The 27,425-nt window shown below is 41.8% G+C and overlaps 1 protein-coding gene across 2 annotated transcripts in view; it reads right to left on the bottom strand.

Moving 5' to 3' along the window:
* FAM131B (family with sequence similarity 131 member B) overlaps positions 1–22,143 on the bottom strand; it is a 35,328-nt gene extending 13,185 nt beyond the window's left edge. For both annotated transcript variants that reach the window (XM_084502019.1, XM_084502018.1), the window contains exons 1-3: positions 21,910–22,143; positions 2,513–2,622; positions 1,032–1,067 (exon numbers count right to left, since the gene is read on the bottom strand). In XM_084502019.1, the coding sequence (XP_084358145.1) occupies positions 1,032–1,067; positions 2,513–2,622; positions 21,910–21,937 (174 nt within the window). In that variant the 5' untranslated portion in view covers positions 21,938–22,143. The remainder of the gene's footprint in view (positions 1–1,031; positions 1,068–2,512; positions 2,623–21,909) is intronic.
* Between the last annotated feature and the right edge of the window lie 5,282 nt (positions 22,144–27,425).

The following is a 27,425-nucleotide window of genomic DNA, read 5'->3' as shown; positions in this document are numbered from 1 at the left end:
AGTCTGCTAGTGATATGCAATAAGTTATATTAATCTCCCTGTGTTGAGTCTGTTTTGCCAGTGACAGTAATTAGTGAGCAATCTAAAATCTCAATCCTTGAACCCTTTTCTATTGTATTTTCTCCCCCTCTTCTTTTAAGGAGGGGGAGTGAGACAGCAGTTGTGGTGGAGTTTAGCTGCTCAGCAGGGTAAAAACACCACAGTTGGTTAAAAAGGCAAATCCCCTTGGCATTCAGTGACCCAAGTGCTCTCAAATCACAGAGAACCAGAAAATGACACACATTTAAAAAGTATCTGAAACTTGAAATTGCTTACAACTGCCAAAAACTTGGCTTCTAATCCTACCTTTCAAAATGTATAAAACTATCAACGCTAATTTATGGGAAGATACTTTTAAGTATCTTTTTTAAGTATCTTAAGTATCTCAGCCAGAAAGAATAGTTTGGTAGCACTAATAGAAATTATTCCCTTTTCAGGATACTCTTTTTGCGCTAGTGGAAAAAAAAAATAAATCATGGCATAGGTGTTAAGAGCAACAAGGAACATATGTTATTAAAATATTTGTTTGTTTCTTCTTCCACTTATTAGCTAAAGTTAAGTTGTGCTGACCATCTTCCTCAGGGGACTGTAAAAAATGTCTTTACTTCTGTATGTAGCTGAAAATTATAAGATACATTTCTTCCAAAGTCCTGGAAAAGATCAAAGACTACTGATTTTTTAAACTTGTTGGATATACTTCTTCTTTATCTAACAGTGCCAAGAAATATCACAAAGAAAATATCAGAAATTACACACATTTATCCCAGAGGGATAAAGGCAACTTAAAAGCCACCTGCAGATCTAAATATCTTGTGAGACAGAAGCACATCAAAATTCATCAGCATCCTCTGAATCTTAGACAATGCTCAGAATTTCAGTGGCAGTGAAGACTTTCATTCATGTTTCCATTCTGATTGCCACTATATCTAATAAAAGACAAATCCTGGGCTTTCTATGACTAGAATATGAACAGTAGCGTGGTGCATACTCACATTGATACCATCCCAGGAGAAATCTGTCCGTGTTTGCTAAAGAAACCAAAAATGGACATGATGTTAGTGTAATGAACAAGTTGCAAACAGCTATGCATCTCTCCAAGTAGTTTGCCATAATCAACAGCTGGTACTCTAGCTGATAGATTAAAAAAACTTGTGTCTTTCAAGCTGGCTTATTCCCTGTTGCTGGATGTGGTCACTGTAGGTACAATAGTATTTGGAAGTATGCAAGTAAATATGAAGATAAAAAAGTACGAGAGGGAGAAATACAAACACCTTTAAGACTCCCCTTCTTACAACTTTTCGTTGCTAAATACTGCAGCTGGAATCTCTGTATGGGAGGTGCATCCCTCAGGCTAACACAAGGAGGAGCTACACTACCTATCTATTTTTACTGTATGATAGCAAGTTACAGAATGATTTTCTTCCAAAATTATTTTTGCTTGTAGTCTTTCAGTTTGTCCACTCTGACCCACTTTCCCTTTGCAAAACAGATCCCTTGCCCATACCAGTCATTACAGCAACAATTCATAGTGCATTTCCTTCAGCTGGGAGGACTCGCATCTCAACATCTTGGCTTGGGGATGTGAACGCTCAGGAAAATTTAGATGAATTGATTACAGCTATGGTAATTTACATAAATCAAAATGTTTCATGAGATATGGTTTATACTCATTGGCTTTAAAATCTGTATTTGATTTTAACTGAGTTTTCCATACAAGGTTAGGCTCCACTATTTCTGTCATGATTTTGTGAAACTCCAAGATTCTTAGAGTTACATGCCAAGCCAGCAAAGTGTAATAAGGAAATAAAGTATAAAAAGGAAATAAAATACCAATACATTAGTACTTTGTAAGATTAGGCAAATTGTATGTTATTTGTGAACATTCTTTGTGATTTCCCAAATGTTATTTGTTGATATTTTTATTAACCAGGACTGCATATTCTGAACCTTACAGAGCTGAAAATTCAGGTATCTAAACTGCAATAATTCAGAGCAGGAAATGAATCAGCCCTTGACTAAACACTAAATCAATTGGCAGTGAGTTACTAGTGAATGCATTCCTAAAAATCAAAATGGAGACAAATGTTTCTTCAGAAGATTCTATGGCTATACTGCAGAAGCTGGGACATAGTGCTGGATATTTCAGTGAATCCATTATTCAAGGAATGCAGACCTACAGGCTTGTCAGAACTGCCACGGTCTTATTCATGTTCTGTTCTGCCTCTGTTGTGAGTGGTTAAAAACATCTTTACGTGCAAACTCTTACTCACTCTGGATATTCAAAAGAGTGACTCAACTCTACTCAACACAAGCCAAACTGCACAGATACGGAGGTCTGATCCTTGGGTGCACACTGACATCCTAGTCCCCTCCCACATGATGCCCCAGTGATAAACAACATGCATTTCTAAACTCAGAAAGAATCATATATTTCTGATTCCCCTGGATAAGTGTGTCTGGGACAAGCACTCACCTCAGTGGAAGGACGGTGGAAGCTGCTGCCATGCAGTGAACTGGTGCTGTCCATATTGATCTGGTCCACATCTTTCAGTCCTTTCCAGTCTACTGCAATCACCTCATTTCCTGCAGGAACATATCTAGTCAGGCTTCCAAATGCCACTGACTTAAATGTGTTTTAAGAGTCTTAAAAGCCAAGTCAGCTTAGCATACAGAAGAATCACTGACTTTAAGGCCATAATGGCCTTAAACCAAACCTGATTTTTATCAAACCATCTGTACATCATTAACTGTTACATTTCACAAGGATATCTCCATATGAAGACCAGTCATTTGTGTTGCTCTAAAGCAGAATGTATGCTTGGCTAAAGCATAGCTTCCCAGAAGAAAAGAATCTAGTCATGATGTGTGACAGAAATAACCAATTCTTTTGATATCCTGTTCAATATTAAGCCATCATTACTTAAAAAGGCATTTCTTCTTTTTAATTTGAAATGGTTTGGCTTCAGCTTAGAGGTGCTGGTCCTTGCTTTGCCTTTCTCAGAAAGATTAAAGAGTTTTTTAATACCTGCTGTTACGTTTCAGAAAAGTTATTCATACATTTGACTTTCTTCTTGATGTATCAAATAGACTGAGATCCTTAGGTTTCTTATTGTATAGCATTTTTCCATCCCCCTTAATAAATTGTTTATTATTTTTAAAGTCATCTACATTTGACATCTAAATTTTTTTAGTTCTTCAAAATGAAGACATGAAACCATGCATAGTAATACAGGACTCCTATAACCCATTCTGCTAATAAAGGTAAAAACGACTGGCTGCTCCTCATCATATTAACCCATTGTGCCATAACCTTGCAGTAGACTCTCATGTTCAGCTGTTTGTTCACTGAGATCCCTATGCATTCAGCACAGTTTTCTGGGATTGGCACCCATTCAAAAGCAGAATCTGTGCTGTTTGATTTTAGATGCATTTTAATACAACTTAAAGGATTAAATAAAAATAAATGTTAATAACGTAAAATAGGAATGATAAAATTGAAAGAATAAATATAAAAACCAAAATGATTAATACTAAATTTTAATATAAGTGAAACTAAATGCAAACTTCATATAGCCAAGTATCAAGACTGTTCTGTATGACCTCTCTGTCCATATAGCTATTTACTGTGCCTTCAATCCTTGTTCCATCTCAAACTAAAAAACATTTTATTTCTGCATCCATGTCATGGAGGAGAAGGTTATACTGTGCTTAAAACAGCCTTTTGCAATCTAGCAAGAAACAGAGCTCCAATAATGATCATTGATTCCTGGATCAATTGTGTAATCTCTAGTCTATTTAAAATATATATTACTAAATGTGAATGGTGCTATTTTCATTAGCATTTTGCTTTTTATTTGCTCTTTGTCGCAAATTTCTTTGCCACAGACACATGAAAACCCTGTTGCTTTTTCTAGCATCTGGCACATTTACACTGGTTTGTCACTACCTGGGTAGAGATTTTCTGACAGGCAAGAGGTATTGTGCAATCCTCTGCCCTACACAGGCCTGTAGGAGGCATGTAGGCATTTATGGGTGGGAAGCCTGAGGCATTCATCAGCTAGAATTCAAAATGCAAATAAGTTAATTTGGTCTTTTAAAAAAGGCTAAGCTTGGTAAGTCAGAAAACAGCAGAAAGCAAGTATTATTTGATTTAGTGTCCACCACATCTTCACACCTCATCACTTTCTGCTGTGTAAGAAAATCTCCTTCTCAAAGGATCAAGTCATACTTTCTCCTCCACACATTAAATATGTTTCTGTTCATTGGGATAATTGTAACTGAGTGCTTTAATAGCATCCCCAATGTGCTTCCGATTGGCTAAGTAAAACAGAAACTATTCATGGAACTTAAAAGAAAAAAAAAAAAATCCATAGTGTCTGCTACAAAGCCCAGCATTAGAAGTCAAACATAGCCTGATTTCAGGAGGTAGCAGGATTTGGCATTAATGAACATGACAAAGACTACCTTTCAAGGTTGTGATCATCTTGACTGATTTTCCTATCAAGTACATGCATGTATTTGTCCTTACTGAGCTCCATTATTTACTTCTAATTGTGATTACCATTAACCATGATCAATTCATGAGCTAGAAGTATACAGCTGAAATTGTTTTCAATTCTGATTGGATCATTCAGCATCTATCCACAGTCACCCTCCCTCCTTTGCAGGGTATGTCACATCATTTGATACAAGCTTATCTGCACACCCACAAAGAAGCACAGAGAGACAATGGCAGAAGGTGGGATCCAAATAGTACCCTGGCAGGCTACTCCCAGGCACAGAACAGGAACCATCATCCTATCAAAGTCATGTCTCAATACACCCAGAGGCTCATAGGGTGACAACAGCAGGTGGAAACCCAAGTTGTGCACTCACAGGAAGGGACACCCTGTCTGGACCCCTCACAAGGGTTGTTGCATAGACAGCCTCAGCCCCATGGTTCAGAAACAGTGCCCATGAAGATAAGGCAGGGGAAAAGGTTCTCTAAAGCAACTTTGAAACTGAGGGAGGTGTTCATATGCCATGGAATATGGGACCTACTATTGGATGTAGGAGAAGAGCATTTAAGGATTGCAGTAGATTTATGAGATGTTTAGGGGTAGAACCAATGGCAGGGAAAGCGTGGGATCGAGGTGGCTTGGGGAGGAATGTATGTATATATGTTGCGTATGCATGCTTGTGTGTATGCTACTCAGCCTTGCTACTCACTGCAGCTGGTGACATGGAGCTACAGCAACCTTGCCGCTACTGGATTCATCTCTGCTCATGGGCTTCAAGTGCCCATTTATAAGGGCACTTGAGGTTGTGCACGAGCTTTCCAGCGGATCTGGAGGTATCTCCACTCAGGCCTTGGCAGGTCCCCAAGGCCAGGCTGCCAAAACTTCCTCTAAATCCTGGTGTGCAGTGCCTGTATGGGACAGTTACCTCACTTTTCTCTGGCTGTGGAGTACAGCTGCAACTAGCTCACCCCAAGCAGTCAGTTCTTGTATCGTTACATAAAGCTTTGATACATCATTGCTACCTTCTACACAAGCTTTTATTATGCTTTGTCCTTCCTATTTGGCAGCAGTTTCATTTTTCTGTTTTGTTTTGTGGCAGACAGCACTACTCCCTGCAAGACTGAGCAATCTTGAATTTGTCAAAGCAAGAGAGGGTGCTCTGGTGTGTGCTTGGATTCAAGTGAGAGGGACAAGGCCATAGTGGGCCCACTCATGGGCTGCTCATTCCTAATGTGGCTGAAGAGCTATTAGGTTTGGCATTAAAATCAAAGCTAGAAACATCTCTAGCAAAGGAAAGTCTCTGATAGAGCCTTGAGAAGCCCAGCTGCGAGTCCCAGGTGCATCAGCTATAAGTTTTGCTGTTGGCTTAAAATAAACGTATTTGATCTTCCTTGAGCTGGGAAAGGGTAGAGGGTAGAAGCTGGTGGAGGGCAAGAAAGGGGAACCACAAGGAAGTGCAAATCTGGAGAGTGCACATAAAGGAATGAGTGCGGGGGCTGAATGTCATCAAAGTGAGCCAATGAATTCAACAGAGGTCAGTGGAAGGTTGAAATTGGAGTTAGGTGTAGGAGTGGGTGCCTACTTCTGCTTATTGGGATTCGGTTGCCTCTTGTTGTAGAGGCAGCTCCTGCTCCTTCACTCCATCAATAACTCTCTGTCACACCAGAAGGGGAGAGCTGAGGCGTTCCTGCTGCAGAGCTGATATAGACAATGATGCTGGAGAGGCAGAAGAGGTGCTACCACTCCAAAGCAGAAGGCAAAAGTACAGAAGCCTTCATTACAGACTTCAACAGCAGTGCCATAGCTGTTTTATTTCCATTTATCCTGTTTCATTCCTGTACTCTCAGTTGTTTCTGAGCATAGTGCTGTGACACTACTGTAAGTCTACACATCCTGGCACACAGAGTAAAACAGGCTGCAGCACTGTTCTGAAAATGCTCTGCAAGGACCCCTCAGACACAGAGATAGAGAGAGACTAACCTCAGGCAGACAGGTGCTCAATACAGGCAACTCGACAGCCGCAAAGTTTGGCAAAAGACATTCAATTTTTGATCTCAATACTGGTAGCACACTGATAGTTTCCATTTTTGTACAGTGTGTATAGAAAAAGCACAGAGGAATTTTGTTTTTCCTTGCACTTTTAAAAGTTGTTGCTTTTTTTGTTTTGTTTTGTTTTTAACATCATAAATTCCATCTTTTCCCTGAAAGACTCAGTAGATGACTGAAGAATAAGTAGGAAGCTAAATATAAGAAGCAGTAAAATGAAACCAACACAGTTGAAATACATAAATATACTAAGTGACAGTGTTTACAGATCAAAGTTGCTTTGTATTTTTAACACAAATTTAATTTAAAAAAAATCTGACAGACGCATATCTAGAAAGCTGTATCCATCACAACTGAAGAAATGTTTCTACTCTAGCCCTCTAAGCCTTTGGGGGAAAGACAATCCCTCTGCTCTTTACAGCACTGCTTAAGTAAAAATAAAGATTTAATTTTAAGTCAGACATTTCTAAATAATAAATATGAAAAACATTTTAAAAGGAAAAAAATAGATGAGGGAAACAAAATACCAAGATGCCTCCCCCTGCTTTTTTAAGCATGGTAACTATGGACTCACAAATTAGAAAATGTATTTTCTAAAATTCACAAGTAATATGAAATAGCAACTATTTTTAAGAATGCACTGGAAAACTCCAAGAATCCATCTGGATGACTGTATCCCACGTTGCTGATGTAATATTAATTATTACTTTTTTTTTTTTTTTTCTTATTTGGAGCCCATTTTGATGAATACTTTGACTTCTCATGGAGACATAAAATATCTTAGTTGGACATATTTCAGTTTCTTTTTATTTCTGTGATCATAGGAAATTCATCTGGTTTTGAATTACTTATCTATTGTAATGTTAAAAAGTCTATTATATTTGGGTTTCCTTTTGCAATTTCTCAATCCTATTACTACTGTGCATTCATTGACAGTGTATTTGATATGTATGCCTGTATTTTGTTCATTTAGCAAGGTACTTGCTTGAATTGCACACCTGCATCTATGCAGAAGCCTTTAATAACCTATTTTGTTGCAACTTCTGTGTTGAATGCTCAAAATCTCTAATTTGTCTTCTATGTTTTGTTTTGCACTGAATAGAACAATATAGCTTTAGAGTCCTAAATTTTCTTCTTTTTTTTCCAATGCAATGCTGGTGAAGATACACACTATATACTAAACATATATTTGTGTCAATCGCTTTCAGATGTGTTGTCAATTAACATAAGAAACACATTAATTATACAATGAGTTTCCAGCGCTGTTATTATCCACTGTTAGCAAACCATCTTCTGTTTTTCAAGTTTTACTTTCCGCAGAGAGCAGAAACATTATCATTCGATATTGGTAGGCAACTTTAATGTTGGTAAACACCAATATTTAGAGTAAATGGTTCAATTATTTCTTTCCACTCCTTTCTTTACCCTGAATGACTAAGAAAGCAACAAATGTAATTGCAGTAATTATGATCAGTATTTAAATTGTACTTTCCCCAATATCAATTTTGGAGGAGCTGTTAACTCCCTTGAGGGTACAGAGGCCTTGCAGAGAGATCTTGACAAATTAGAGGGATGGGCAATCACCAACAATATGGAGTTTAACAAAAGCAAGTGACAGATTCTGCACATGGGACTCAGCAACCCTGGATATAAGTACAGACTGGGAGATGAGAGGCTGGGGAGCAGCCCCACCAGAGGGTTTTGATCAATGGCAAGTTGAATATGAGTCAACAGTGTATGCTGGGGTCCATCAAGCATGACATTGCTAGCTGGTTGAGGGAAGTCACTGTCATGCTGTACTCTGCACTGGTGCAGCCTCACCTCAAATACCATGTGCAGTTTTGGGTGCCACAATATAATACATAAAACTCTTAGAGAGTGTCCAAAGGAAGGCTATGAAGTTGGAGAAGGGTCTGGAGGGCAAGTCATATGAGGAGTGGCAGAAGTCATTTGGTTTGTTCAGCCTATAGAAGAGGAGACTGAGGGGCAACTTCATGGTGGCCTACAGCTTTCCTCATGAGGGGAGCAGAGGGGCAGGCAGTAATCTCTTTTCTGTGGTGACCAGCAACAGGATCAGAGGGAATGACAACAAGCTGCAACAGGCTGGATATCAGGAAAAGTTTCTTCACTGAGAGGGTGGTTGGATGCTGGAACAGGCTCCCCTGGGAAGTGGTCACAGCAGCAAGCCTGTCAGAGTTCAAGAATCATTTGGACAATGCTCTCAGACATATGGTTTGATTTTTGGGTGGTCCTGTGTGGAGCCAGGAGCTAGACTCCATGATCCCTGTGGGTCCCTTCCAACTCAGTATATTCTATGATTCTCTGAATTTTCATTATACTCGTGGAAGTGTAATATCTTTGTCTAATAGAACACCTTCATGTCCTGTCAAACGTGGTTGAAATGAAGTAAGTGGAAGCTACTGGAAAGTACTGACAGATGGACAGATAGTGTATCACAGGACCCTTTTTCTTCCCTGTGTGCTTTACAGAAAGCTGTTGAAAGCTAGCCTAAAGGGCAACATAGAGGAAAGGAATAAGCCTCTGTGCCAAGTGAAGTGTTCCTGAGCTGAACCTCAGATGAAAGCATTCAGATTCTCCCAGATAAAGCTCAGAAATCAAACTGAGTTATTTGCACAACTCTATGAGCATGGATAAGGAAACATAGAAAGTGGTTAGCTGTTGGCTTTTTCAGAATGTAGATAGCAACTGAACCACTTGTGGAAGGTGAATATTAAAATGCCTGTTTTCATGGATGAGAGAGGGTTGAGCAGTGTAGTGCTCTTCAAAGCATCTTGGTCTCCACAAAACAGATGTCTCAGAAATTTTTGATCAAAAATGAAAACATCTACAGTTCTGAGATGTCTGTAGGATTAGGCATCAGACAGGCAGTTCTTCTTCAGGATCTTTGCTTTGAATTTGGGTAACCTAAATTATTTCCCAGACCATTCTGATTCCTTCTGCAGGTAGGTCCCTTTTCAGAGCTGTTTAGGAAATAGAATTAAGGAACAAAGCTCCAAGACCAACATTTTCCTTCTTGACTGGAAGCATTTTCAAACCAATTCTAAAGGTTACTGTACACCATGTCCTTGCAACTAAGAAGAGCTGAACACTGAGCCTAATGTTACACACATACAGCTCTGTTCTGAGAAGCAGTCATGTCATTTAAGCTAAGGAGATACTGCAAAATGGAACACATCCAATTAACACAACAACAACAAAAAATCTCAAAGACCTGTCTCATTTGCAGAACAAGTATCAGCCAGCATGAACAGCAGCAATGGATTTATCCTCATTCTTCAGTGCTTCTCTGAAGTGCAGAGAATGTGTCCCCAGGGGCCTCATTCAGCACAGTAAGTATGAAAACGTCAATATGAACAAAGGTAACAGCCTTTTTTATTTTTTTCTTTTTTTTGGCGGGCCTGTAGCCAACATTGCAGAAGTAATATGCAGCAGGCAATTTCATATCTTGCTCTCCCTATGTATTTAAATTTTAATCTCTGTGATTGTCACATGACACTGAGCACTGTCTTAGAGAATAAGAATATCATTAGTTGTGACATCTATGTTCTGTAGCTTCATCTCTACCAGTGAGAAAGACGGACCATCCCAGCTACTCACCAGGAGTCAACTGGCAAATCGCAATGCACCTTTCTCCCTGCACTCTGGAGCAGGAAGAGAAAGAAAGGTTTCACTACCATCTCAGGTTCTGCAACACACAGAAGGACTTGGAGAAGGGACAGCACAGAACCTTTCCGCTACCCAACTGTCCCCTTTACCCTTTTCTCCCCTCACCCTGATGTTACCATTTTACATATGAAAAACACATGTGAGCCCCCCTACCCTTTCTTTTCCTATAGGCTCTCCCATTCACACCATACCCTTCCCCAGGCTCTCTTTTCCTCCTTAGCACCTCTGTGCATTCTTTGTGTTCTGTTTTTCTGCCCCTACCTGTCTCCAGGACAGCCCTGATCCATGCTCTGCCCTCCAGCACTACCTGTGGAGCCCAGGCCTTTTCCCCTTGCACAGTCCACTCCTCTCTTCCCAACTTCCAGCCTTTCTGCACCCTTCTGGACCCTCTCCCAAATATTATTACAAACACCCAGATACCCAACCCCATTGCCCTGCCTGTGTGGAGAAGATAGGACAGACTGAGAAAGGGTGGTTGTTGACCCCAGGGACTTCTCCCAGACCTTCTTTTTCCCCTCAGCCGGTGGGGTAGGCAGCACCACTGCCAATATGATGTCAACAAGCCCAAGACAAGACTCCACTGCTGAATCTTCAGGCCCACTATCATTCTCCAGTCAGCAAGACAAGTTAGATGAAGAAGCAGAACAAGAGTTTGCTTAAAACACCAGCACACAGGGGCAACTGCCACCTAACAGTTTCAGGCTCCTTTCTCCCTACCTGTCCCTGCTCAGTTTGGGGGTATCACTTTGGAAACTCCAAAGTATACAGCCAGGTGGCTACATCCTTCTCCACCACAGCCACCACACACTTAGCCACAGTCCTCATCAACCACCTCATTTTGGAACAGCTGTATTGGTCAGAACCACTTCCTTCTACAGACAGGAGGCATGAAGACTGCTGCCTCCCTCTTATCACTCTCTCCTGCCAAAACAAAGTGTGGGAGTTGCTAGAGGCAGGCATGCCATGACAATGGCCACCAAAGCATAGCAGATTTTCTTTCTGCCAACAGAAGCCACTCTGTTGGAAGCAACAGGCAAAGGACTTCAGTTGGAGGCTCTTCTTCCTCCTCAAGCTTCTGTAAATCCTGGGTGTAGAGGTGATCCTAACTTTGTCTCTCCCCTCCTCCCAATGCTGCTCTCCTCACGCTCCTATTCTTTGCCCTGAAGAAGGTGGTGTTTCTCATCAGCCCCTTCCTGCAAAGGATATCTCTCTCTGCCAGTGATCCATCCAGATGCTGGTGGCTGTACATGGCATGATGGAGAGCTGCAGAATCTTTTATCATTTAACATCAGGAATCTTCTTGTACATCCACAGCTCCTCCAGGGACATTTAGGGCTTTCCCTGCAGAGCCTGGGACACTTATGCATTGGCTGCTTTCTGGCCCAGAAATGGATCACTGGCCAGTGAGAAATTGAAGTGGTCACAACATAAGCAGATACCCACTCTAGCTGTGGGGAATCCCACACAGGGAGGCAGAGAGTTGTTTACAGGGAAAAATCATTTCCTTTCATGCCACCTACCTCTGTGCTTTAATGCCTGGAAAAGCATATGGATAGTATCTCTGTGGGCCTGATATCTCCCATCCCTTAAGAGGAGACAGATCTCTTCCAGAGGAGGCCACTTCAGGTCACAGTTGGACCCTCAAAGACAGCCAAGAGGGCAGAGCTGGCCACAGCTGGCTGAGGTGAACAAGGCCATTGCTGTCATTCCTCTGTGACAGCCCTTCTACAGGATCTCAGAATGGTTCCCCCTCTTTGCATCTTCAGTCACTCCAGTTAGCACTGAATCTAGCATCCTTAGCCAGTGGGGGAACAAGCCACTACCTTTGCTAACTGCTGAAGACTAACTGCTCTAGGAAGAAGATGCAGCTGACCCTTGCCATGGCAGACAACAACCTCATCTTCATCAATGAGGACCGTGTTCAAGGAGGGAAGGGGAGCCAGGCAGCAGAGTGCTTCCCTGTAACCTAGGGACCATAGTTCTCTCTACAGAACTTGCTGGCATACAACTGAGATGTCTGTCATTCTACACCACTGATACAAGAGGCCTCTTGCAAAGCCTTCTTGACTTTTACAAGGCCCTCCTCAGAACCCAGAAGCTCTCTGGTGCTATCAGGTCCCTCATGATCACCAACAAGGAGGAATGTCTTTGTTGAGTCCCTGCTTCATAAAACCCACCTCCACATGTAGGCAGAAACCTCCTCACTGCATAGAAGCATGGCTCCTGCAGCATCAGCAAAACTGAGGAGCACTGGGTCTATGGTCAGTGAGACTGGGTCAACCCCACATTGTTTGCCTGGTATGCGGCATCAAACACCCGGATTATATCAACAACTCCAACCTCAGGCAAGTCCCACAGGAGGGTAGCCCCCTCCAACTCCTACTTCCATCGAGCTCCTTCTGAAGCCTTGGCCCTTGACTCCCTGTCCAGCCTACACATCACTCTAGTAAGCTTTGAAAACCAGATGACCTCCCTTGAGAACACTTCTATGCATTCATGCTTCAACTGCTTCACTTTCTTACTGTCACATCCCATACAGATATATGGTTGTAGAACAACTCCTTGTCAGGAGAGGATGAGAAACCCCGGTAGCTAGTTTCTAGTCTGTCTAATTCTATGGCCCACTTGGAACATCAGAGGGAACACCCTGCATCAAGCACCTAAGTTTATTCACAGGATCCCCCACCTCCTGTTTCTTCTGCAATGAGAGACAGACTGGCACCAGTGTATACCAGGCATGTAAGTCTTTGGACCCCTCCAGAACTTGTTACTTAGATTCTGGATGCTCTTCTTAACAAATTTGTTGTACAGCTCCCATCTCAAGCCATACTGAATTCTGATCCTTCTTAATCAACTTTCCTCTGCTTCTCACCAAGCTGGCTATCTGCAGCTGCAGGAGGAGGAAAACCCAGGATCCCAGCAACTAGAGCAACTAGGAGTCCTACTTCTATTCCCTTGTTCTAGGTAGGACATCACTAGGAAGTATCCACTAGTCGCTGTATACCATGGAAGTACAGAAGAGCTCTACTCATTGCTCTGCTCTGGTTCTATATTTTTCTATTTTTAGTCTGTTAGTCTTTACTCTGTTCTAATTTTATTCCTCCTTTTTTGCCACCAACAATTCTCTTTTTATTCCTCCTGGTTTCTTTCCTTCACTGTCTTTATTTTATTTTGTTTTTTTTTTTTTTTGGGGGGGGAGGAGAATCAGGGGGGGAAAGTAAGCATTTAGTAATTGTTTGGTATCAGTATTAGTTCGTCCCTCAGATGGGAGTGGATATATAAGAAATAATAAAAGAAAAGGAGAAACAGTAGTGATTTTTTCCTACAATACTTCTCTTAACTTCCAAGTAATTTATACCTCCAGTAGTTCCTGAAACAGATTTTGTCTCTGTATTTAGTCACCTTTAAGGGAGTTTTCTTCTATTAATCTATTCATTTTCTAAACCAAAGAAATCTTTTTTGTACCCATAGCACCCTATAACAATAGTTCTTCATTTTAAGTATACATTATGTGAAAAATGCTAGCTCTTATTTGTTTGAAACTTGCCATTTTGGTTTCATTTGATGTGTAGTATCTATCTTTAAAAAGAATAATAAAATATTCTTCTCTGTTTGTTTTCTCCATGTTATTCATATTGTAGAGAAAATTCATGACCTTAAAGATATCTGTCATAACTTGCCCTCATCATCTGTTTTCCAGACTTGAGAAATCCCTATCTATATGGCTCCCAAAACATAAGCCACACCATACCTTGATTGTCTTTGCTGCCTTTTGGAATGGAAATAGTCAACTCAGAACCTTCATCATTGCTAATGTAACACTATAATTGTTTTATTGTGCATCAGTTTACATTCATATACAACAAATTTCACCCATAATTTTAACCCCTAATTATTCAGTATTGTGACATCCTTTTGTAAATCTCTGCACTCAGCTTCAATTGCTCCCCCAAATAATTTACCCTCATGATGGTATTTTATCTCATTAGTTGCCCCCTGTTTCACACCATTCATGGATACGCACATCTGAAAAAGATCCCTGTGAAAACTGGCCATTTCTTGCTAATCTTTTTTTTTTTTTTAATACTATCTTTACCCATGTAATTAATAAGTTTAGGAACTTTCCTTTGATCCGACAGCAGAAAGGCTGTCTTTAGCAGCCCTTACAAATGTGCTTTGGAAATCCAAGTAGACTATAGCCACTGGATCTCCTTTGTTTACGCTTTCTAAGACATATATTGCTTGTTGAGGCTTTCTAAGACATACAAGGCATGTTTTGCCTCAACAGTAGCATTAGCTTTTCCTTAGTATATCTTACTTGTCCATGCATGCACTAGTGCTGTTCTTTAGAGCAACATTTATTAGCTTGCCTGGCATGCATATCTTGTTGACTAGCTTATAGTTTCCTACATCTCAAAATCTGTTTACAAACAGGCATCACATCACCTAACTTCCAATCTTCTTGTACTAAAGTAATTGCAAGACTTTACATATCACAATCAGGAGTTCACTTTTTTCGGAGTCAAATTCCTCCAAGACTTGTTATTCTTTTGTCTACCTACTTTACAACCATATTCACCAAGGCTTCAATTTGATCTTCTGATGTATCCGCAGCATGGAAAGAGTCCAGAGGATAAGCCTCCATAAATTCCACCACAACAACCAGATGCAAATATGTATTATTTGATTTTTTTTTTTTTAATTTGTATGCTTGTTTTTTGTTATGGTCTTAATCTCTCTGAGTCACCTAAAGCCTCATTAGTAACAACATTATGCACTAAATACTGATCATTGCACAAGGCAAATTACTTAACTTTTACAGGCTCTTTGACTGGCTTCTAGAGCAAATATTTAATTTTTGCATCGCATTCAGATTTCTTACCAGGCTACATGTATGGTTAACTGAAGTCCATGTTACTACTAAGTTTACTGCCTTGACAGCCTCGTTGATCTTCCTGTAGCTGTCACTGTTTCCTGTCACCAACCTGACCAGTGACATTAAGTGGCTAGTAGTACAATCCCTAAAACTATTTTTCCCTATTTAGGTCTGGAACATTAATCCATATGCTAGCTATTTGGATCACCAAATTACTTTCTCTACTTCAGCTAATAGTTTTTGCACTGCAACTTTCCCCATAAACTGTCTGATCAGCATCTGTAGTTACAAACTCATCTTCCCAGGATATAGAAACTATGTGTCCTTTCATAAATCTAGTACACTCCTGGACTTGAGAACTTGTAGCTTAAACTCACAAAGAAACATCCCTGTATCTAATCTGACCTCCTTAAAGTAAATGAGGCTAAAGGTATTCCCTTTGTTAATTACATTTTCCATTTCTGCACTTAAATACAGTAAAAAAAAAAAAATAGAAAAGTCTTTATTTTTATGTGTTTAGGTGACTGAGAACTCAGCACAATTCTTGGTAAATTATTCCAATAGTTAAGTATTTTTACTATTTGATTTTTTGCTTTAGTTCCAGTCTATATGTGTCCACTGTCTTTCCATTGCATCTTAACTGTTCTCTGCTAGGCTGAAGACTCACATTGTTCTGATGCTTGTTCTTCATTCAAACACTTAAAAACTGTCATCAAGTTACCCCTGTAAGTTTTTATTCACGGCTCACATATTTATTTTCTGATGATTATTTTTGCAGCACTTCTCAAAGTGAGAATAATAAAATTAGATTTTTTTTTTTCACAAATGCCAAATACAGAAAAAATATAACTTTCTCTCTTCTGTTCAATATTCAGCTCTTCATAGATCAAAGAACCACATTAGCTTCTTTGGCTGCAGCATCACAATAGAAGCTGTTGATCTACTGATTATCTGTTCAGACATCTCTAATCTTTTTGCAGTGTGACTGCTTTCTAACATAGAGCTCTGGTTCGGGACATATTATTCACACTCTGTCAATAGATGTATGAACTCATATTTAGTCAGACAAATGCACACTGTTAGTCAAGATATTACAAATGAATTAAACTGTTCTACATGTATATCAGTGATTTATCCTTTTCATTTGTATTTGTATTTTTGGCAATTCATCCAATCTTCTTAGATTCTGTTAAGCTTATCAATATTTTAGATTTCTGTGTTAAATCACAGGGTACTGACAACTATATTGAGAAATGTAAAATCACATAAGAAACACAACTTTTTCAAAAATGATTATTTGTTGCTATTTTGATGCACCATATGTACCACATTTATATAATATTAGTAAAAGAATCATGCGGTACTAAGTTGGTTACTAACTGATCGTTGTTTTATCTTTTACCAATCTAGTATTTTAGATTTATTACTATGATCATAGGTGAAGTTACTTCTATCATTGGAGTATTTGACTGCAGAGAGTCTCATACAAGTCATGATATAAAGTCAGCTTAATGGGATCTGTTTTGAATAAAGCCATTCTTGTCTGTCATGTTGTCCTTCTAATATTTTACTGGGAATTATATCAGATTGACAAAATAAGTACCTAGGTTATCTCGCTCTTTCAAGACTTATTGGAGGAAAAAAAAAATACTACAGTTCTGCCTTTTTATTTGACTCTTTAAAAACTCTTAAGTGCTAGTTATCTAGAACTAGCTGTTTTAAGTATCAGTCTGACATCATCACTGTTTGTTGTTGAAAAACATACTTATTAAATAAGCTGAAAACTATTTTTCTCCTACTTCCCCCCAAGAAAACAGGCAAAAAATATGCATTGAGCGGGTCAATTTTTCTGCTTCAATACACATCAGTCTATAGAAGTCACTGACTCCCAGCTCTCTCAAGACAATTCATTACTTCAGTTTTCCCATCGGCTCCTTTGCAATTTCTCTCATAATTCTCCCAACTTACTGCCTCTAAGAGTTAACAGACTCAGTATGTTGTCCTTCAGTTCTACTCCTCAAGATCACATCAGTAGAACTGTACACATACACACACACACACACAAAAAGAGTTTTAGGACAATCAGCAACATGCTGAATACAGTTTACCTATACTAGTGACTGTTGCTGATAAATATAATTTACACTTGTTCTTTAGAATGCTTTCAAACTAGTCTTATGCAACTGGCCTCTTTGTTAGTTCTTTCCCAACAACTTTGAAACCACTAACTTAAACCTGACAAGAGAGATAGAGGTCTCAGAGACGATCATTTTGTAGACACATCATGACAACTGGCTGCTAGGTCAGGGACAGAGTCTCTGTTCAGATTCTTATTGGCAGAAATGAGCTCTTAATCCCAGAGCTCTTTGGTTGACTTTTTACAGTGATCAAATTGAGAAATGCTCAAAAGAAGAAAAGTTAGACTGGGAAGAAGCAGAACTAATGAAGTGAGACCAAGCACAAAGCAGTCTGATCTGGTAGGAAAGGTGTTCCTGTGCCCCCTTTTCTGTTTTTCTCTCCCTTGGCTATGAGAGGAACAAGATACCCAGATGCCCTTCTTTATGTATTCCCACCCTTTTTACCATATTGCCTTTGATATAGAGGTTTCTACACAGAGCCCTGTGCTCCTTCCACCTCTTTGCATGCAAGTAAACAAATGTATTTTGCCCCAATGTCATGACTCAGTTTCCTTCTGCATCACCTTTTGCTCTCCTAGACCTCTCCCTCTCTTTATTTCTTTTCGCTGGCTTACTTGTATGTTGAAGGGGAAGGAAGGACGAAGGAACCAGACACTGGCTCTCCTTGATATGTACTGTATACACTACGCTTGCCACACCAGATCTCACTCCACACAACCTTCAGATCTGTTGGGGGATGAACGAGGAGGAAAATGAAGGGGGGGTTCACTGATTCCCCTAGCAGCTTACCCCCACTCTTGTCAGTCTCTTATCATGCTCCCACTCTGCTGAATCTGAAGTAGACAGATTGGAAGTGTGTGGTCTTTGGCTACATTTCTCCTACCGTGGATGCTATGAGCCACTCATTTACACTTTGTACAGCACAGCCAGTGAGAAAGCAATGTTAAAAGTGTAGGCTTCTTCAACTAGTACCTGCATTGCTTCTCCCTCTGACAGTATACTGACCTTTCCGTGTAGAGGGAAGCGCAGCAAGCTAGCTAGCTAGATTTAGCATGTCAGATTTGACCCAGAGACCAACAAATTAAGAGCACTACCTTTTCCAATCTGCATGGTCTATACATTGACTGATGCTCTGTGCACAAGCCTAAACCAGCTAACACTTGAGCTGCTTTTTTGCACAATTGCCATACTAAGCAAACATTGGGAGGACTTCAGCCGACAGCTGGGGTTATTATAGTGAGGTAAGGGAGTCTGTGTCACATAGTATTCTAAGCAGCTAAAGGAAAGCAGTGATAGGTGGGAAAAGTATAGTAGGAATGTATTAACAATACGTAGAAGCTTGCAGTCCTCTGACAGCACATGACTGAAGCACTGGACCAAATCTGATTCAGAAAGTCAACCCCTCCACGCTTTAAGTCTTAAACATAGGATCATGGGATAATTCCAATTAGAAGACACCTCTTGAGGTACAAACTCCTGCTTAAAGCAGAGTCAGCTATGAGATTAGGCCAGGTTACTCAGAGCTTTACCCAGTCTGGTCTGAAAACCTCAAAGAATGGACACTGCACAACCTATCTGGGAAACCTGTTCCTATGCTTGACACTCTTCATGGTCAAGAAGTTTTCTGATATCCAGTGTGAGCATCTCTATTTTCTCCCCACACACTCCAAAAGCACTATTAGATTTTAATTTCTTTAAATAGTTTTCCACCATTTCACGTCACTTCACAAAACATGTTTGTTGCAGGCTTTCACTCAAAGACGTCAAAGAAATTAGAGACACCACTGGGCAAAACAGAGAGTATTCTTGACCATAATAGGTTTGAGTTTTCCATTCATTTAAATCTCTTCAAGGAAATAAGAGAGATCTTGTCACACTAGTCAGAACAATCAATTTTTGTAATGTCTAAACTATGGTCAAAGGTACACTTGCAATGTATTCAGAATTGAATTGGAATACATTCAGACATTCAGGTCTGAAATATCCTACATTTATCTAATTCAGTTACTAAAAATAATCAAGCTGGTCTTTGCATGTAGTTGGAACTCAAATATCTACAAGTTTCTGGCTGGATTTTGCAACTTTAACTGTCCAGCAACCTCAGTGAAAACCTTTTTTACATACACTGAAATTAAGTCCCAGTTATTGTGAGAGTCACTAGGCAGCTCTCTGGGAACTACACTGGAGCAAGTAATTATCACCAATATACAGATCTGACCTCTAGGCAGTATCAGAGGCAGAATATCAGAGGCATATATCGGAGGCAGAAGTCAACTGTGATGCTTAAAAGGGCTCTGGATTGTTGTGTAGTTGACATAATGCCAAGTAACAGAAAGCACATGTATGACATCAGTGTGTGAGTGGCTGCATCTGTGGAGAAGGTGAATGGGTATCCACTTAGCCTTTAAGATGACTTTTCAACTTTCCTCATACTTTAGGGAATCCAAATTTGATCATCACCTTTGTGACTTCTGGTGTCCCCTATAACACTAAAAGATGTTATATGACTTCCACTTCAGTCTTATATGTATGGAGCTGCTCTGCTAGGAACCTCTCAATTACTTTTCCCAGGGAGAAATAACAGGAAAACTCATATTTAGGAAAGAAAATATGAAGTTTCACATCATTAAATGTGCAAACTATGACATGTAGCTAGATCATAACAATATGTCCCTGCAGGAGACAGAAATCATGTGGTTTGCTTAAAACTGGAACGGAAAAAGGTCCAGAGCAAGCTCAGGGCACAATCCTTCACTGGTCCCCATGTGGTGAATAAACTAAATGTGACTGATTATGAGCTTTCTAGCACTAATTCTGAATTTGAAATCTGCTACATGCAAATTCCAGGGTAAAGCCAACAGAAGTGTACTGTGCTTCGCCTACCTCTGGGATCTCCATGGTCTTGGAAAGGCAATACAGAGCTTGTATATTAAACTAGTTCTGCAAAAATCTAACGAGTTACACCATACAACAAGCACACAAAGTTCTACTCATGCTAGGGCATTATTTTCCAACCATATCCTAGGATTACAACAAGATATATATTAATATATATCTACGATGTATATATATGAATGATACTTGAAATAGGTTAGTTATACTGCCTTTGTGTAACAGATACGAGGTCAGAAATCATAAAAATGCTGGCACACACAGGAACAAACACCTTCATGGGTAAGTATGAAAGCCATGCATCATTCTGAAGTTGAGTGGATGCTACCAGATTGTGTGTTAATTATTTATTTGAAGAGCATTGTGGGGAGATGGACCAAGAATTAAAGCTACCTGTACAACATGCACTGTTAAAAGTGGTGTAGATTATTTGTTGGCCAAGAGGATAATAATACCCTCAGCAGTGTGCACATGTAGAGGATATGGGAAAGGGAAGCAGTACATGTTTTGACACATTACAGTATACAGACCCAGGTGATTTTGAAAAATATTAACAGTGAACTTTGCCATGTGAACATTACAGAAAACATAAAAGATCTCTTCAGGTCATGAGGACATCCAACCGGTAAGAAACATAGGCTAGATGTGGGAATTATATCCCAAGGTAGAAACTGTAGTCTCTAGTTTAAAGTTTGCTTCTAGAGGAGTATATGGCCCCCTGGAAGTGCTCACAGAGGACTTTCCTACCAATCCAAGAAGTGTCACAGCACCAGGCTTTGACAGAGTCGCTCAGATTTATTTTGGGGATCTCGTTCAATTTGTTTGCTCTCAAAAGTTTCATTTTCCTACTTATGTCACAGTGCCTGTGTGCTTCATGGGCTTGAGGTCTTCCACCAAATGAGCTGTTTTTGTCTCAGAGAGCGTTTTGTTGAGTTAAATGGCATATCTCTATGCATCTGTCTGATGTCTTTACATGTGGTTTGCACAGAAAGAAATTTTTCCGTGGGGAGGAAAGTGTGCCACTGGATGCTGCTTTTATCTACAGAGACCTGCATTTAGAGATCCATGGATTTTTTTGGTATTCACATATGTGTAGGAAGACAGAGCTAGGTTTACATAGCCTAAGGGCTTGGGATTCTCTCCTGAAAAATAAGCGTGGCCGGGTGGAAATACGCTATTCCTCCCACTATGTCCCCTCGCCATGGCTCTGCAAGGAGGAAGGGAGGGATTCCGTTTTGTTTGCTGTTCTCCACTGAAGTCTCCGTAGGGGGAAGGGGGGGGGAGAGAAGACGTGCAGATCATGCAGTGTTACGTACACTCGGATAACAAGAACCCGTTACCGTGCAAGGGAAGCAGCCTCCGGCTGCCTGATCCCGCGTCGGGAGGCACGCCCCGCATCCCCCCAACCCCCTGGGGGGCACCGCACCGACCCCGCACGCTCCGCGACCTTCCTCCGGGGGTGACCGGGGAGATGCCCCCCGCCGCCCCCGCAGCCCCGGGCTCGCCCCGCTCCCAGCACCGAGGCCGGCGGCGCCCCTCGCCCCTCGGGGCACCGGGCTAGGGGGGAGCGGGGGGTCGTCGTGCGCAGCTAATGGCGCTGAGCGGGCCCTCGGCGGCCAGGATGGGCGCTGTGCAGGGCGCCCCGCGTCCCACCGTCGCTCGGTTATAACCGGGGAGGGACTGCGACCGCCCGAGCATCCTCTAGCGCCGTCCCCGCCAACGCCTTCCTCACCCACGGTGCGGGATCCGATGCAGCCCATCACTCCGGGAAGAGGCGGCAGCCTCGGCAGCCGGGAGGAGGAGGAGAAGGAGGTGGAGGAGGAAGGCGGCGGGGGAGGTCGGAGAGGAGCCGGTCCCTTCAGCGGCAAACGCCGGGGCGGCCCAGCCGGGACCGGCGCGGGGTCATGGTCAGGTGCGAGCGCCGGCTGCCCCCGCCGGGGAGACGCAGGCGGGAGGGGACTCCGCCGGCCGGGCTGTCATCTGCCCCGGCTCCGCTTCCCGTGCCGAGCCCTCGCCGCGGCTGCGCCCCTGCCTCCGCCGTGCGCCTGCCTCCGCCGTGCCGCCCCTCCGCCCGCTCCCCCCGGCGGCTCCCCGACGGATTGGGTAAACAGCCCCGGCCCGGCAGCACCGCAACGATTGGCTGCAGGACCGGGGAGGCAGGGCCGTGCCGAGCCGTGCCGAGCCGTGCCGGGCCGTGCCGGGCCGAGCCGGGCCGGGGGGCGGCCGCGCGTCCACCCCGCGGAGAGCGGCACCGGGGCGGAGCGGAGCGGGGCGGGGTGGGACCGGGGCCTGCCCGCAGTAGGGGCGGGCGGAGGGGGCCCCTCCTGGCTGCCGGGGCAGCGCCCGGTACAGGTGAGCGGCGGGCGGGGGGGAGCGGGGAGCGGCAGCGCCCCCGGAAGGAGAAGCGAGGGGCGCGGAGATGCCGCGGGTGGATGGAGGCGGCTGGACGGGCCCTCGGCGGCTCGCCGCGGTTTCCCGGTAACTACACTTGCAGGTTTGATTCAATTAAAGGATGCTCTCCTCCCCCCCCAGCGGCCGGCGGCTCCCTGGAGGGCTGTGGATGTGCAGGTGCAGATCTGCAGCAGCGGTACCCGCTTCCCAGCCCTCTGCGAAACGGTGAAAGGAGCAGGCTTAGCCCTGTGGAATAAAAAGGCTTTTCCTTCAAGCTCCCTGCTACCATGGCAGGGGGGGGACGCAGGGACGCATCTCACCAGATGAAGATGTTAGGTCGGCTCCTTTCACAACCCAAATTCGTCTGCACCTGATAACAACAGGCAGTGTCCCCCTGGCCCACCTCCCCAGCACCACTGACCCTCCCTACTCTGCTCCTTCCACCTGCACGCTCCGAAATGCTCATGGTTTCTCCCAGCTGCTTTGTGTTTCCTTCACCAAAACCTCTCTGATCTCACCAGCTTCATTCCACCAGTCTCTCTTAAAAGCAAATTGAATTTTACTGATCCCAAATGGATTATTTTGTTCTCATCTTTGAGAAATTCAGTTTTTTGTCTACATCGCTGAGAAGTCGCTCACAGCAGCTGAACAGCCCCGATTAACAGCAGTAATGGGGAATAGCTCATTCTCCCACATACAGCTTACACTAAACCTAAAGAAAGAGGAGGAAAGAAAAGGGGGGAGGGGGAGGCTTCATAATTCATACAAAAAGATAATGTTTTTGCATGGGCCTCTTCAGAGAAGGAAATCTACCTACACAAAGTCAACTTACAAAGTAAAAGTTAAATAAAAAGGACATGTGCAGAAAAAAAAAATAAATAAAAAGTGAAGAAAAAAAAAAGTGCCAATGTTTGAATATAAGCAGCTATTATTTATTTTTCCCTATTCCATGGTATTGAAGATTTACCAAGTATGGTGAACTATAACTCTTATGAATTATAAGAGATTGCAGTCCCATCCTGTCTGGGTGCCTGAGGCCATTGGGAGTATGATCTGGTGCTTTAATGTTCTTCAATGGATACAGCACATTATATCTTTGCTGAGGATGAAATTTCTCCACAGTCAGCATTCTTTCCCTATTTTTCTCCTCCCTCCCCCATATATTTCCAAACCTGTCAACTTTCTTGGAATTGTTTTGGATGACTCCATAAAGACATTTTCCTGATGTGTCCAAACTCTTGAAAACTAAGTTTTACAAATGCTGGGAAACCATAGATCTTGTGAAACTTCATGTTACCCAGAGGTCTTTCGGCCTCCCTGAAGAGGAGATCCATATTGACTTCCTGGTGTAAATGCAAGAATAGGGGAAATGAAAGAAAATTGAAATGGGAAAAAAAGTGGTATATTAAGAAACAAGGCTTCTCTAAGTGTTTTCTAAATTAGTGACTGTCCAGCCAACTACTGTCCTCCACAGTCTCATGGAGGTCTTTTCCAACCTTACTAATTCTATGATTGATCAGTATAGCTGTCCTGAGGAGGTTTACCACAAACCCCACCAAACAGTTATTGCAGTCCTACCCTTGCATAGAGATGTATTGCTAATACAGCTGTGGGCAATTTCTTAAGTCTTTACTCTGTTTCATGTTTTAATTTTAATCCCCTTCTCTCCACCCCCAATATAAAGCTGGTATTCCGCAAACCTCCTTTAAGTACTGAGAGAGATCTCTGCACTGGTTCCTTTTCAGTAAAGGTTTCAGGTGAGTCACATTGACTCTCCTTATTTTATTCTCTGGCCTTAACACTTTAACTTGTCTATCACTTTGTCTCAAGCTCAGTGTCATACCCCAGGTCCTAATAAGTGTGCATTTGTCTTTCCTTTCATTAAGCTACAATAAAATCTACATCAATCTGTTCTGACTTCTGCCTCAGGCTGTGATTCCACATGCAGGTGAGCAAGTCCTAGCGCTTACCCTGCCTGAAAATCAGCTTTCTAGTTCTTGATGGATTTGTTTTCTTCTGCTTTAGTGTGGTAGTAGATTACACAGGGGTCTGGCAAGCACTTACACTGCTACAAGGTAAGTGTCAGGCAAACAGAGCAGAGAAAGAACTGGAAAAGAGGAGGAACTCTCCCTTCCAAGGGTGGTGAATGTCCACTGCTCCCACAAAATTGCACCAGTGTGTATATTCTTTCACTCCACAGAACTACTAGCCTGCTGCATAGCTGTCTCACATGTCTTAATGCCACAATGCTATAATTTGTGGGAAAGCATATGCAAAATATGTTTTGTGTAGTGCTGATTTAAATGCTGATCTGAAAGGTATTCATAAACGTTAAGTGTTCACACAGGGTTTGTAGATGGGGACATTTAAGCATCTAGAGAGAAAAACAGGTGGGCTGAAGATGGGCTGAAGGCATGGGGCGAGAGGCTAGTAGTCAGTGGTGCAAAGTCTGGTTGGTTGCCAGTAACTAGCAGAGTACCCCAGGGTCCAGTCCTGTTTAATGTCTCCATGAATGATTTGGCTTATGGAGTAGAGCATGCCCTCAGCAAGTTTGCTGATGACACAAAACTGGAAGGAAACTGCCCCTCTGTTTCTTGTAGAGCTGAAGACCTCCCCCTCCGTATACCCTGCTATAAGAGGCACACTAGGCAACACAGAAGGAAGAACATTGCTATATTCTAGCTCCCATGTCAGTTGTTGCCCTGAGGAACTTCTGTTTGCAAAGCAGAGCTTCTGGGCTAGTCTAGCTTATTCCAGTTAATTGTTTCTTAATTATTTTGTGTTTGCTCTTTAAGACACGCCTCTTAGCATTGTTTATCATCCTATGAGCCATTGATGAATTGTTTCTATTAAACCTACTTTTCCATGTGTTCCCTATGGCTCTGTATAAATAAAATATAATGATCTTGTAAATTATAAATACTGGAACAGCATCTTCCTGAGAAATACTGTTCATAAAATACAGAGCTATTGTCACTGTCATACCTGCTTAATAAAGGTATTAATTTCATTAATTAGTTATCAGGGATTCAGATTATACTACCATAAATAATGTGCCCCTGTCTTCTCCCTTAGCTGCCATTTAAACCAGTTCAAATGAAAAAAAAATATATATATATAAATCTTGCCATCTAATGTTCCACTTTTAACTAAACATTGCACACCACAAAATAATTCAAAATATTTTCCTTCTCTCTATCATTTAACCTGACATGAGTTTCCATCTCCAAAGGTCTCACTGGTAATCACATCTAATCCTCCCATGAAAAGGCTGGAAAATGATTGCTCACTTTCCTTCTCTGATCTTTTTTCAAATCCTTATTTAAAATCCTGTGTCACGACCAACTTAGATCACAGAAAGATATGGAGGAACTTCATACATGCTTCTTGCAAGATGTGCATTCAGCTGTGAAAAATGTGCAGAGGCCTACTAACTTCTAGAGTGGAAAATGTTTACAAAAATAGTGTCTGTATTAGATCTATATAGACAGGAATTGCCCTTCAGGAACTGTTGCTCCAATATGCTTCTCTGTTGGCCTTCTGCCACTGACAACATGGATACCCCAGTAAATGCTTCTTCTGGCAGAGATCTCTGTAATTGCTTCACAGAAGTAATGGAGTAGATACCACAAGAGTTAATTCTACATCAAGCTGTATTAGCTACTGATAGGATTTTCATGTGGACTGAAAAGGAAATGAGATAACAAAATGACTCATACCATCCCTTCTTGCTCAGAGCTCCTTCGGTGCAGGAAACAAACAAAAAGACTTCTTATGGGGTTCAAAAAAATGAAAAAAAGAAGCACCAGCATAGTTCAGAACCAGAGAGGGGTGAATGATATCTGACATAAATGGAAGGCTGGGTCCTTTCAAGCTAGGAAAATATTTGAGGCTGTGTGAATCAGCTGAAGATTAGAAGTAACAATAGGTGGAGGTATAGACACAGGATATCATGTAATCATTACACATGTAATGTTTGCATTACATATTGCAATATAAGCTCATGCATACCTACATCCGCATCCAAGCAAATGTCATCTTGTTCTGCCTACACCTAGAAGTCATAAAAAACTTTATGAGAAAGCATTAGTATTTATCAAAAATTCCTCCTGGTGCTCAATACTATTTTCTCCCACATTGTTGAAGAGACATAATGGTGGCGCTAAAAGATTATTTTTTCTCCTTCTTCTGCACAGTGAGTTCTCAAATTGGTCTATGCTGCCAGAGTAAAGACACACACTTTGGATATCCTAGAATCATTTATTGGAAACTGAACACTGATGGAGTGTCCCAGGAGGGATAAATGAGCTGGGGGAGAGGGGAAGAGAAAAAGAGAAAATTCCAGAAATGTGAGAGAGAGGGAGCTTGGTGAATCTGTAGTAGTTACTGATGGTTACTGATGGAGCAACTCACGTCACTCACCATCAGGTAGCTAGTACCAAGCAGGGAGGTAAGAGGAAATAGCTCTGGAGGGTCAAAAGGGCTATGCAGTATGTGCTAGGAAGAGACACCACCAATGACATAAACATGTGGTGTATACCCAGATACAAATATCTTTGATGCAGTCTGAGTCTTATTTGGCCTTTTTAAAAACATTTACTTCATTCTCTACCGAATATCTCATCCCAAACAGTGAAACATACAGCAGCTACTTCTCATAAATGTCAGTTGAATCTATACTAGTGGTGTTGCTCAAACTGCATTTTTAAAAATAATCTGCGAGCAGTAAATGTGCTTTTTAAATTCCCAGTGTTATGTAAAAAGGCGCAGTATTTTTAGCCTTACAAAATATCAGTTGTCATCTTCTCACTCTGTCCCTTTGGTTTATTGGAAATGAGGAACTAGAAGCTCTCAGAA

The sequence above is a fragment of the Aythya ferina genome, assembly GCF_964211825.1.
Source record: "Aythya ferina genome assembly, chromosome: 1".
Taxonomy (NCBI): Eukaryota; Metazoa; Chordata; class Aves; order Anseriformes; family Anatidae; genus Aythya; species Aythya ferina.
Note: the sequence above shows the minus strand (reverse complement) of the source record. Positions and strands in the feature narration are given on the sequence as shown.